General features: G+C 55.4%; 1 protein-coding gene across 1 annotated transcript; it reads left to right on the top strand.

Moving 5' to 3' along the window:
* Positions 1–2,118, top strand: ZG16B (zymogen granule protein 16B). Its single transcript, XM_036920592.2, has 4 exons — positions 1–77; positions 167–248; positions 458–563; positions 1,664–2,118. The coding sequence occupies exons 2-4, from the start codon at positions 194–196 to the stop codon at positions 1,998–2,000; spliced, it is 498 nt and encodes a 165-aa protein (XP_036776487.2). The 5' UTR covers positions 1–77; positions 167–193; the 3' UTR covers positions 2,001–2,118.
* Positions 2,119–13,209: the final 11,091 nt, after the last annotated feature.

The following is a 13,209-nucleotide window of genomic DNA, read 5'->3' as shown; positions in this document are numbered from 1 at the left end:
GTATAAAGGGCTGGGTGCCGGGCACCGTGGTACAGGACTCCCCAAGCCAGGACTGAGCCTGAGCTTCTGCCAACCAGGTAAGGTGGGGCTCCCCACCCACTGCCATGGAGCCTGGTGAGGTTGGGGGCCCCTCACTGAGAGGCGGGTGGCCTGTCTTCTTCTCCAGGACCCTTGACACTCGCAGCCAGACGCCATGCTGCTGTGGCTGCCCCTCGCCCTCCTGTGGAGCCCCACCTGCTGGGCAGCACGTAAGTCCTGTGGGTCTTTCCCCTCAAGCCCATCTCCCTGGGGCCACCCTCTCCTCCCCACATCAGGATACCCCGGGTCTGGGTCCAGCCCTGGTCCCAGGCTCACTCTAGTCTCAGGACTGTCGTGTCTGCCTGGAGGGCTGTGCCAGGGATAACCCCACATTGCCTTGGGGAGTTTTGTGTCTCCACCCTGTGCTTTCTCCATCTAGAGACTTACGGGAGAGGAGGAGGCACGTATTTCAGTACCTCTCCAGACCCTGAAAATGAAATAACGGGGATTCGGGTGTCTTTCAGCATCTTTGGCCAACTGATGAGGTGAGTGGCTGCAGGGCCCTGCAGCCAGGGCTGGGTCCCCCTCCCAGCACAGTCTCGGCATCTGCCGGGAGGTGGGGGGCCCGCGCCTCTTCTCCCAGTGCCCTCACTGGGCTCCGCATGGCTCCCTGCACTCGTGGAACCCCCAGCCATCACTTTTCCAACTGCCCCTTTCCTCTGCGACCTCCTGTCCTGCACCCCAGCCCACTGTGTTCTGGGTGGTGTGCAAGTCCAGTCACTGTTGCCAGGGCTGATCTTAAGAGAGAGCAGATGATGCTCCTGCCCACTTACTCCTTTCAACCCAAGCTCAGCTCAACCCAAAACGGCCCCTCGGTCCCAGAGTGCCTGATGGGGACCCAGCAGCAGGTATGTCCACATTAGAGCCAGAGAAGAAAGGCATGAAGGTCTGAATGGACCCCTGTTCGAACCTAAGTCACCAGAAGTGCGTAGAGGCAGGAAGCCTAGGGCCGAGGCCCTGATGTTGGGGCTGTGCCCTTGCTCAAGGCCTGGGGCACATCTGTGCTCTGCACATCTGGCACCTGGGGTCAAGGACAGAGAATGGGCGGAGCAAGCAGCACAGAGGGACAGGGTGGGGACCAGGTGGAGAGGGGCTCTGTGATGAGCACCGAAGAGAGGGGAAGGGCACAGAGAAGCCCAGGTGGGCAGACCCAGTGTGACCCGCTCCTCGGACCTGTGCCTGGCTGGGGTCAGTTACCCGGGCTCAGAAAGCCCGCGCTTGGCCTGGGGCCAGCTGCCCTCTCTGAGCCAGACAGCAGTGGCACCGCCTTAGGGCCACCGTGACCTGGCCCTTGCTGAGCTCTTCTTCCAGGTGGTGTCGCCGACTGGTCCCCAAATCATTCCCCCTTTGCAGATGAGCAAATGGGCCTGGGGAGGCTGGGTACTGCTCCCAGGATCACAGGGCCCAGGGGCTGCAGAGCCCGGCTTTGAGAACAGCCCGTTTGTCTCAGGAACCCAAATTCTTGCGCCCAGGGACTTAACAGCGGGACAAGGCTGTGCCCTTTGCCATTGGCTGGGGCGTGGTTTGGACCTGGGGAGGGTTGTGTTACCCTGCGGGGGTCTTCATAGCTGCCTCTGTCTCCCAGTATTCAGGTGAGATATGGATCCTCCTGGAGTGAAACGTGTGGCTACCGAGGTGTGAATGACCAGGAATTCATCCTGAGGCCGGGGGAGCACATTATAGGGGTGTACGGCTCCTACAAGCTATTCATCAGGCAACTGTTCGTGTACACCGACCAGGGGCGTGGGGCCACTTTTGGGATGGAGGACGGCCTCACCTTCATTGCCTACCCTGACTACAGCGGCCAGGTGCTCACAGGTGTCTTTGGACACTATGCTCTTCTAGGCATCTCGGACATCGGCTTTGAGTGGGGTGAGCCTCTAATAGAGGCCACAACCATCACACAGGGTACTACCGGGTGACTCAAAGCAATGACTAACAAAGGTCCCAGGGCTTGGGCCACCAGCTGAGGCCATCTAGCTGGTGGTGGCCTGAGGCACCATGGAACCGAATCCCCAGCGAATAAAGCTTCTGCAGGAACAGTGTGTGCAGGCGTGGTCCTTGGGTCTGGGGCGTGATCGACCTTCCAAGCTCATGGGGATGAGGCCTCTGGACAGAGCAGAGGTGGGCGGGAGGCGGCCACACCCCCAGGCCTCCCTGAACCTGGGGTTGAGTGCAATGGGTTTCAGGCCGATCCCTCAAACTCCGAGGAGTCTGGGCTCCAAGGCTGCCTCCCAGCCCCACTCCAAGCCCATGCAGCGGGCCTCTGCTGGCCCAGCCCCAGTTCTGGGCCCCTCTGAGTGGGCTAGGGCCTCAGCGAGGCCATTCATTCATTCATTCCTTTATTCATTCACTAATCCACTCACTTGGGGCACATTTGCCAAGGCTCCACCTACCCCAGGCTCCCTGGGCTCTGGGGACGTAGAGAAGAGGAGGTAGGTGTCAGATGAAGGCCACCCATGGCAGGTGGAACCGAAGGTAGCAGTTCACTGTGGTTCTGCATTGGTGGGACACCTGCAGGGCACTGGGCATGAGCACCTGCCCCCAGGTTGGGTGTTGGGGGTAAGCTTCAGGGAGGCCTTCCTGGAGGAGGCAACATCTGAGCTAAGCCCCAGAGGCTGAGTGAGACCTGGCCATGTGGAGACAAGGGCAGGAGGCCATTCCAGGCTGGGGGACCAACATGGTCCTAGGGGAGGGCCTGAGCTAGCTGGGGCAGCGTTCCTAGAAGTGTGATTCTTCTCTTTAGCAGTGACAGGAAACTAATGCACCCTTCCACCCCCGTCCCAAAGCTCAAGTCCCACGGGAGTACTTGCCGAAGGCTGAGTCCCAGAGACCTCTGGGGGCCATGGAACCGAATCCCCAGTGAATAAAGCTTCTGCAGGAACACTGCGTCCAGGTGTGGTCCTTGGGTCTGGGGACGAGGCTCTCACACGTGGGACCGTGATGTGCAGGAAGGGAGATGTTGGGAGTGGGACCCAGGACCAGCACGCCTGTGCCCGGCTGCAGCAGCAGATCCTGGGTGGTGGCGCCAGTGCCGGGCCCCTTCCCCTCGGCCCTGCTCCCAGCACCCTCTGAGCCAGGACTCCCGTTACTTCCGTTGCACACTGAGGAAACTGAGGCAGAGACAGCACAGTGGCTTGGCCACAGGTCACACAGCAGACAGAGCGGCCACGTTGGGGTCCAGCATGGGGTGGCCCGGCTGCAAAGCCTAGGCTTGGTCCCCGAGAGGTCCCAGCCCTCCCCTGCCCACGTGGGGACACGCTGACGTTCTCCTCTGGTTTTACTTTTCATGCTGCCTGGAGCCTCTTGGTGTTTCCTCAGCTGGAGTCTGTGAGCAAACATCAGGGAGCCCATGAACTTGGGAAATTGTTCTTTATTTTCATTCATTTCTCCTGGAAATGTTGAATTTCCTTCAGGTAAGGCTCGCTCTGACTCCATCATGCATGCTGGTGGCCTGTTCTCCCCATCAGAGTTATCCGATATCTGGAAAGTTCCACTCATTACTACCTCATGATTATGGGAGTTTTCAAAATTGACCATTTCATCTGTCAATAAAGCAAGGGGGAGATCAAATGTCTGGGCCTGGAACCCTCCTCAGGGGAGGAGGGCCATGTCTCTGTGCATATCCCAGTCCCTGGGGGTCCCCTCGCCTTCCCCCAGGCAGAAGTGGGAGCCACCTCCCCTGCCTGGTGTCCCTGGGGGGTGGGGGTGTGTCCGGGGAGAGAAGCAGAAAGGGGGGACAGCAGCCGGGCTCTGGCCCTGTTTGCCCTCGGCAGGTGTGGGGCCACCTGGGACCTCAGCCTGGCTTCCAGGCAGCGCCCGGTACTTGGGCTGGGGCAGCATCGGCAGGCCAGTGCAGGCTCGGGAAGGAGAGGTCAGGGGTTTGGGTGAAGGGCCGTGAGGCCCTGGCCGTCGGGTAAGGGGACGCGAGGTGTACGAGGACTTAACCAACTAGGGCGAAGGGTGGTCCCAAACCACGGGAGGGATGTTTGCTCTGAGCATCCGGGAGTCACAGGGCCCTGGGCGCAGGGGAAGCGGGCAAGTCCTTCCCGACAGGACTGCCGAGGGGCTGGAGACAGGACGCACCCGCCAGCAGCAGCCGGCCGGCCATAGAGAAAGTGGAGGCAGGCCCCGCTCTGCTCACCTGGGCGGATTTGCCCAGGCTCAGCCAGGCTCCCCACATGGAAGGCTGCCCCCACCTGCCCCTTCAAGGGCTGCCAACAATGCCCGGTGGGGCCCTCGCTCCGCTGGCCTCCTGAAGGTCATGTAACCCTCATGACGTCTCGTTACAGCTCTGCTCCCGTTTACAGCTGAGGAACCGGCTAGGAGGCATTCAGCGCCTTGCCCGAAGTCCCCGAGGGGCTAGTGGCCAAGCCCCGACTCCTCCCAAGCCCTGAGCTTGACCATCGCCACGCCCACTGCAGTTCCATTTGGGGGAATTCCGTTATCCTGGAAGAGCCGCAGATTTCCCTGAGGCGGGACTACCTCCTTTGGCTTGAGCAGCGGTTCCCAGCTGGGGCTGGTGGTGCCCCCGGGAGATTCTTGGCCATTTGGACCTGCTGGGTTGTCACAGCTGGGCAAGTGTCACTGGGTGGAGGCCAGGAATGGTGTTCAACACCCCGTGGTGCCCCTGGCGGCCCTACCCACACACGCGACCAAGAACTATCTGCTCAGAACCTCAATAGGCCAAGGTTGAGACCCAGGGGCTGGTGGCTTTGGCCTGTCCTGCACCCCTCTTCCTGAGAGGCGCCCCTCCCTCTCACCCCAGGTGAGTCTGCTGGGGGAGCCAGAGCAGGGTGCGCCTCCCCAGGGCTCCAAACCTCAGAGCCGGGGGTCTGCACCCCCACCGTGCCATGCCACTGGGCATATGGAATATTTTCTCTGAGTTCCCTCTCTGACCCTGTCCCCATCTCTCTGGGGCTTTCCAGCTAACCAGGGGGTCCTGTGATGTTCTCCACATCAGTTTCACATGGTGTCCGAGGTTGAAAACTATTTTTATTATGGAAAATACACATACCATGAAATATGTCATTTAAACCCTTTCAGGGGTACATTCAGTGACATTAAGTCCCTTCACGCTGTTGTGCAATATCACCGCCGTCCATTTCCAGAACATATTCCTCACCCCAACGGAAACCCCACACCCCATACTCGTCAAGCAGTCACTCCCAATATTTTGTCTCATTTATTTGATTGATCTTAAAATTCATATAGAAGTTTTCTGTTTCATGCTATCATATCTGTCCACATTTTCCTTTATGGCTTTGTCTTCTTCTTCTAAAGTCAGGTTGTGCGACCCTCTACAGTTCTGATATTCAACTGTTTCTCTCTGAGTTTTCCTGTTTTGTTTTTTTAGTCAGCTTTATTGAGGTATTCTTTTTTTACAATAAAATGCATTTATGTTAACAGTACAGATTGGTAAGTTTTGGTAAATGTATACACCTTCGTAACTACCACCCCACACTCAAGATGTAGAAGGTTTCTGTCGCCCCATAAAGGTTCCCAGGTGCCCCTTGCCCCTCAGCCCCTGCCCAGATTCAGTAGCGGGTAACCACTGCTTTTTGTCAGTATGAATTAATTTTGTCCTTTCTAAATTTCATACAAATTAAATCATGCGGGATGTACTATTTTGTATCTAGCTTCTTTCATTCAACATTATGATTTTGAGATTCATCCATATTGTTTGTATTTCAGTAGTTTGTTCTCTTTTTTTTGCCAAGTAGCATTTGATTTTACTTATACTTCATTTTATCCACCCATTTACCAGTTGATGTTTGGCCTATGATGAATAAAGCTTCTATGAACGTTTGTGTGTGAATCTTTGTGTGGACATATTTTCATTCCTGTTGGGTAAATATGGAATGGATGACTCAAGTGGTTTAAGTGTATGTTTAAGTTTATAAGAAAGTACAAGAACAGTTTTCCAAAGTGGTTGTGCCATTTCCATTCCCACCAGCAATTGATGTGCATTCCGGTTGCTCCACTGCCTTGCCAACACGTGTCATTGTCAATCTTTCACATTTGGGCCATCTTGTAACCAATGATGTTGAGCATCTTTGTGTGCCTATTGCCCACTTGTATTGTCTTTTGTGAAGTCTCAGTGTAACTGAGTGAAGAAGTAGCATCTCTGCCTTCATATTGTTTTTGTTTCCTTTGCTGCCTTAATTCTTCCTCAGCCCTGTAGCCCTACTCTTGGGCTTGTTAGTCATCAGAAGGAATCTTGCTCACAACTTCAGACTGATGTAACCATCCCCTTACCCAAAACTCACCTTCCCCAAGGAGATAAATAGGTATGTAAAAATGATGACTGGATTGTCAAGGACTTAGAGGCATGTCAGGGGCAGACCCACCTCAACAAAATGACTGGAGACAAGTAACCAAGGACAAGGACTGTCACCCCCCTCCCCAGACCCTTGCTGATGTCCAGATGTCTCAGTCTATCATCACCTCCTGACCACAGCCCTCTCCTGCTCTCCACTTCCCTAAAATAAAAGCTTGACATGTCCCTGATACGTTGACATAAAGATCCTTCAATGAATGGACTAAAACCACTTCAGATGTTCCAAGTTGGCAAACGAGAAAAAGACATTTTAGCAGGAGGGGGAGCGGGAATGGACCCTGAAATCAGCTCTCCTATGAAATGTAATTGCACAGTATTTTTCTTCTCATATTACAAGAGTCATACATGTGTACTGCAGAAGTTGTAGGGAACACAGCTAAACTGAAAAGAAGTCCCATTACCCAATGCTGCTCACTGTTGACATTTTGACATATCTGCTTCCCTGCTTTTAAAATGCATCTAGACATATAAAAGGGCACAAACTTAAAAAGTTTGGTCAATAGCATGTCCAGCCATTTAAGTTAGCTTTAGGGAAGGAAGAATCTCTCTAGGACAAGAGGAGGTGTCCAGAGAGAAAAGCTGCCCGGGCCTACTAGAAGGGTGCAAGAAGAGACAGGAGAAATCAGCCCCACTTTGAAGCTGAGGATCGGCTCCGGGAGTGGGGTACGGCGGACAGGTGTGGACGACAATGCGCAGTCCTGTGGTGCGAGGACTGGCTCCCAAGTGCGCCTGCGGAAACCGGTTTCTGCTAATGCGTATGTGTGCTAGGAAGTCTCCTGAGATTTGGGTCTTTTTCTTGGAATGAGGGGATGGGTGGTGGACTTGGGGGTGGAGGGCTGGATGGGCCAGTGGGCGGGTGGGGGAAGGAGAGATGGAGGGAAGGAACCCTGGCATCATCGTGCACTAGTTTGGGGCCAGGCCTGATGCTAGGCGGCTTCACAACTGCCTCCTGATTTAACCCTCATGAACACCCGGGGCCTGACACCTGTGGTGCCAATCTCCCGTTTTCAGAGACGACGAAACCCAGGCTGAGGAGGTGGAGCGACTAACCCAAGGAGCTGTGGAGTTTAAACCCCAATCCTGCCGTCCCTCTGCCACCTCCAGCTCCGGAGCCCGGTGGGCAGACACGTCCACTCCTGAGGGCCCTGGAGCCTCTGTGAGGAGCACGCTCCTCGCCAGGCCCTTCCCTGCCCTGGAGGTGGGCTCCCCGTGCCTGGGGTGGAGCTGGGCCCAGCCGGCTGAGGCAGGGCCTCTTGATCCTGAGTCTGGCTCTTGCTCTGCATCCTTCACCAAATGTCCTGGCCTTTGACGGAAGCCAGCCTTCCGGAACATCTGAGTAAACTGTCTGCATTTCCTTATCCCTGTACTGGCTCAGCCCTGGGGGGACATTTGTGGGCTGGCCAAGGATTGTTTCTTCGTATCCAACACTGAACTGTGTGGCTCCCAGCCCCAGCCTGTCCCTGACCTGTGTCCAGGCAGTGTCACCAGTCCCTGGGCTGCAGGATGGGCCAGCCTCCGGGATGCCCTTGGGAGACAGCCAGATGGGCAGTAGGGGTGGCTGGGCTCTGAGTGCTGGAGCCGGGGTGGCAGCCCCACACAGCTACCCCCACCCTGCCTCCCAGGTGCGGGCCCACACCTGTCCTGCCCTCTGGCAGCGAGAGAGCCCTCTTTGTTGCCATCTGCCCAGGTTGGGGCTGGAGAACTGTCATCTCTAAATCCTCAGTAAACATCCCCTGCTGAGGCGGGTGGGGCGGGTGGGGGTTAGAGAGGACAAAGGGGGCTTGTGTTTGTGGGGCGGTCATGGTGGGGGGAGGAGCTTTCTGTGGGTTTGGCTGTTGGTTCTGGCTCCTTCCTTCTACTTCAGCCTTGGCAGCCGAGGGAGCTGCACGGGGAGGAGGAGCCCTGCAGAGCCCCACGCGTGCGGCTGCCGTCGGGGCTGCGGCTGCAGGAGCACCAGGCTGCTGGGTCCGGGCCGAGGCCACAGGGCGGCCTGGTCTGCAGCTCCCCACCGTCTCGTCCTCTGTCCACGGCTGAGGACCCCAGTCCGTCCTGAGCTCTCGGCCCTGAAGCCAGATGTGCCCTGAGGCCTCCCTCCATAGATTGTTCCAGGGTGGGAGGGGCGCTGAGGGACGCAGGCTTAGTCCCAGGAGCTGGCCCCCGGCCCTGGCCTTCCCCGCAGCCTCGTGGGCTACCTGGAGGCAGGAGCCCCCTGCCTCAGGAAGCCCGTGGGAGCTGACGGAGCCTGGTCCCCAGTGAGTCCCCGCCAGAGAGGGCGCGGGGCTGTGACAGCCGGCTGTGGTGCCACCCCTGCTTCTAAGACCCAGCCGGCGGGTATGGGCCCCAGTTGGCACCCCCAGGGCCTCTGTGGACTGCAGCAGGGAGCGGGGGAGGTGGAGCCCACGCCCAGGCCAGGCCCGGAGATCAAGGCCTGACAGGGCCAGCTGGCGGCCATTGCGGCCACACAAGGAGGCCAGGATTGAGAGTCATGAGGCTTCACGGGCTGAGGGCCCCTGTGTCAGCTGGGCCATGATCGGAGTGGCTATGTGACTCACGGTCCAACTCTGGGGACCATTACGAGAGGACGGGCGATCACACCAGGACAGGCACCGTGCAAGGCGGCCCCAAGCAAACCAGGACTTGCAGTGACTGGGGCCAACTACACCGAAGAGTCCCGGGTCACGCTGCCCAGAGCAAGGCTTCCGGAACTTTCTGTAGCGGAGGGCCGTTTTCTCCCACTCTGTGGTGGTCAGATGCCACGTGAAGCTGCTCCCAGTTGCTGTGACAGCCACAGACCGGGCGGCTCCTGCAGCAGGGACTCACCGGCGGCCGCCTCCTCCCTGCGTCCTCATGGGGACTTCCTCTGTGCACCGCGCGTCCTGTGTCCACACCTCCTCTGCCTGCGGGGACAGCGGTCCTGCCGCATCGGGGCCCACCCACGCGCCCTCAGTTTGCCTGCACGCCTTCTCCAAAGGCCCTGTCCCCGAACACAGTCACATGCAAGGTCCTGGGGATCAGCACTTTGACATATGGATTTGGGGAGGGTAGATATAATTCAGCCAATAACATGTACTTTTGTAAAATACAATAAAAATGAATTGCTAAAAAATGGGAGAGGGGACAAAGACATAAAAAAATGCCTACACTTTTTTATAATAATAAAAATAGGTTTCACCAATATACACTTGCTCTGCCAAAGGATTTGTAGCCAGAATACAGAAGTCTTACAACGCAGTAATCCAACCAAAATGTTCTTAACGGGCAAAAGATCTGCACGAACACATCACAAAAGAAGATACATGAATGGCTACTTAAGCCCATGAGAAGATGCGCCACATCATTCGTCATCAGACAAATCCAAACTGAAACCACACGAGATACCATTTCAGCCCTGGTAGGATGGCTCTGATCAAAAAGACAGACCGTAGTCAAGTGCTGGTGAGGAAGTGGAGAAACTCGAACCCACACCAACCACTGGCAGCAATGTTCAATGAAACAATCACTTTGGAAAGGAGTTGATGGTTTCCTTAAAAGTTAAACATACACCTAATTCATGACCTGAACATCCTGCTCCGAGATGTTACCCAGAAACAATGAACACATACGTCCACACAGAAACCCATACACAAGTGCTCTCAGCACCTTTGTAGGTAATCGCCCCAAACCAGAAGCACCCAAATGCCATCAACAGGAGAGTGGATGACGGAATCGTGGTCTGTTCAAACAATGGGTCCCACTCAGCAATAAAAAATAATGGACCGCAGCGACACCACGCTGTGGACCGACCTCACAGACACTGCACTGCAGTGGGAGAGGCTGGCCCACAACACCGTGCGCTGCATGATTCCATTGTTATAAAACTCCAGGACAGACAGGCTGATCTGTGGTTGCTGGTTCCTTGTGGCGGTGACGACAGCGATACGTACACAGACCTGGTTCACTTCAGTTCTTTATTGTTGCTCGGAAGGTCGGGAGGAAGTGAGTGAGAAGAAGCAACAGCCCGAGAGAGCCGGTAAGAGGAAGAATGAGAGGAGAGAGAGCATCGCTTTCCTGCTTGTGCCTTATATAAAGGAAGCTGGCCTATGGTGATCAAGATCATGCGTGACCTTTAAGCTGATTGGTAGCATGCCTTCTGCATGAGTTGAGCACGAGCGCGGAAGCACGGGGCCAGCCTATAGGAGCAACTTCCTTATGCTAATGCCACCAAACCAGGAAGGGTGGCGCCCAGGAAGCGGGCACCATCTTAGGGCGTTGGTCAGCTACAGTGGAAGGGCGGTGTTCAGCCATAGTGGGACTCGGCCTCGGCCGTTAAGCCGGCCCCTACAAAGGGACACATGGGGGACGTGGGGGACAACCAAAATCCCTGCTTTTGACTGTGGTGGTGGGCACATGGACTATAAATTTGTTAAGAGGCATCATCATGTGCCCTTAGAATGGGTGCCATTTATTGCGTGTAAATTATACTTCAACAAATCTGACTTTAAAATTACTTGTGGGATGACTCCCAATGTTTTTAAACGCTTCTCAGTCTGTATTCTGAGCTTGTTGCTAACCAGTCGCAAACAATTGACCCCAGTCTGGCTCCTGCATGGGTCGAGGACCTTGGGCTCACCCCACTCAGGTGATGAGCGCCTGGCCCTGGCGATGGCCTGGGCTGAGTTGCTGGATCCCTGTGGCAGGTGGCAAGGTAGGTGACATTTCCTGCTGGCTAAGGGTGCGGGCTCTGTCCTAGCTGATCTTGTTTTGGATCCTGGCTCCCACTCCACGGCTGTGACCTTGTGTGAGTCACTTCCCTCTCTGCCCCGCTGACCCTTGTGTGCTGGTACATTTGTGGCCTGCCTGAAGGTGATGCAGATCAGTCTGGGGGGAGAAGCTGCATGTCAGGTGAGGCCTGAGTGAGGGCGCGGCAGGTCCAGGACTGGTCAGGCAGCGCTGCTCTGCCTCCCCGGGTCCTCAGCGCAGCTCCCGGGCTGTGACCTTCAAACCTCCATCGGGGCTTGTTTTCATGTGTCACCTCCAAGCCTCCTGCACTGCAGATCCCGCCAGAAGGTGGGCCTGGAAGTCACAGGTCACAGGGCCCCAAGCAAGAGTAAGGCCGACCATACAAACAGCCAGCTGTGTGGGACCCAGAAGTACTTGACGGAGACTCACCCAGGGTTCCCTGGGTCCAGTCTGTGTAGGCTGGCCTGTGGGTGCGGACGCCGGGCCTGTTTGGCTGAGCGCAGCCTGACCCCCTGGCTTAAGACCCTGACCCAGGCCCAGGATGTTGACAGGGCGCGGGCCAGCAGGGGCCCCCACCCTGTCACCACGAGGAGAGGGAGGGAGGGAACCGCGGGCAAGGACTCCTCCGTCCCTCTGCCTGGGTGCATCCTCTGCTGAGGCCACGGGGGTTGAGCAAGTCCCTGAGTTGTGGGCTGTGGGGGACAGAGCCGGGTCACTGTGAACCTGTCCACAGGTGGAAGGTGGCTGAAAGTTGCCGCCACCCGCTGGGGTCTTTCCTGCTTCCACACACAGGCACAGGGCGTGCCCCCTGGGTGAGGTACTTCTGGTGAGGCTGGCTGTCCTCGAGGCGTCCTGCTGTTTGAGCTAGTTGGCACATTAATCGTAGGTGGCTGATAGTCCTGCGGGCCTAAATTACTCTGAATTCTCCTTTGAACCACTTATAGCGTCTTGTAGTTCCCTCATTCATTAATAAATGAAATAAAAACATCAACACATGTTTATTTTATATCTGCGTGAGTCACAATTTTAGGGTTTTAAAAAATCACGCTTCAACAATTTATATATAGAATTATCTGGGAAATGTGAACACTAATTCTATTTGCTACCAGTGAATTATTGTCTGTTTTCTTCAATGTTATAATGGTATTGCAGGTCATTTTTAATGCCCCTATCTTTTGGAACTATACACTGAAAAGTTAAAATGAAAAAAAAAAATTTTTTGTCTTAAAAAATCAAGAGTGGAAATAGGCTCTGAGTCACCCAGTTAGGGTTAGCTATAAATCAGTGTACATCAAAATGCCAGACGTCTGTTTTGTAACTGGAATGAGATATGAGTCACCTGCAGGCTGATTCTGGGCTCCTCTAGGTTCGTGGGTGGAGATGTGTGTCACTGGATAACCCTGCTTATTATCTGGGGAGGAATCGTGTGAGGAGCCCCTCTTGGTTGTGCTAAAATTAGGCTAGTGGGCACCATTGTCTGGGAAAAGAGGAGAGAGGGCCTTTTGTTTGTGGGGCTAAACTTCTAGAGACCCTGGAATATGCAAATCTAAGCCACTGGAAGAGTTAATTTGCACAGGGCCAAGGATTCAGTCTGTCATTCTGACTTTAAGGGGTCCCCAGGGGAATGGGGTCCCCCAGGGAATGGCCTCAGTTCCAGGCATATGGATTAAACCCAGTCCCTCTTGGCTCACAGCAGACGGCAGACCAGGCCCCACACAGCAGGTGCAGCGCAGCACTAAATTCGGACGACGTCACCATACGTGGGAAACGTGAAGCAACTGAAAGGACTCAGCGCAAAATTACCAACAGGAGAAAACAGAAGAAATGGGAGAAAACTAAATGGTAGGTGAAGCATAAAATGGCTGAATTAATACAGTTAGGAGACCAGTCATGAAAGTTGAATTTAGGGAGGCTTGAATTTAGAAAAACTGTTAGAATTTTTCTGATGAATTGGGAGGGTCCCAACTGGGTCCTTCAGCAGAAAGTAACCCTAAAGCCCCAAAGGCGATTCTCCCTGCGTGATCTGGCTCAGCACCAAGGGTTGCTGAGGCTGGACGCCCCTTTCCACATGG

The sequence above is a fragment of the Manis pentadactyla genome, chromosome 10, assembly GCF_030020395.1.
Source record: "Manis pentadactyla isolate mManPen7 chromosome 10, mManPen7.hap1, whole genome shotgun sequence".
NCBI lineage: Eukaryota > Metazoa > Chordata > Mammalia > Pholidota > Manidae > Manis > Manis pentadactyla.
This window is presented reverse-complemented; position numbering and strand designations above follow the sequence as displayed.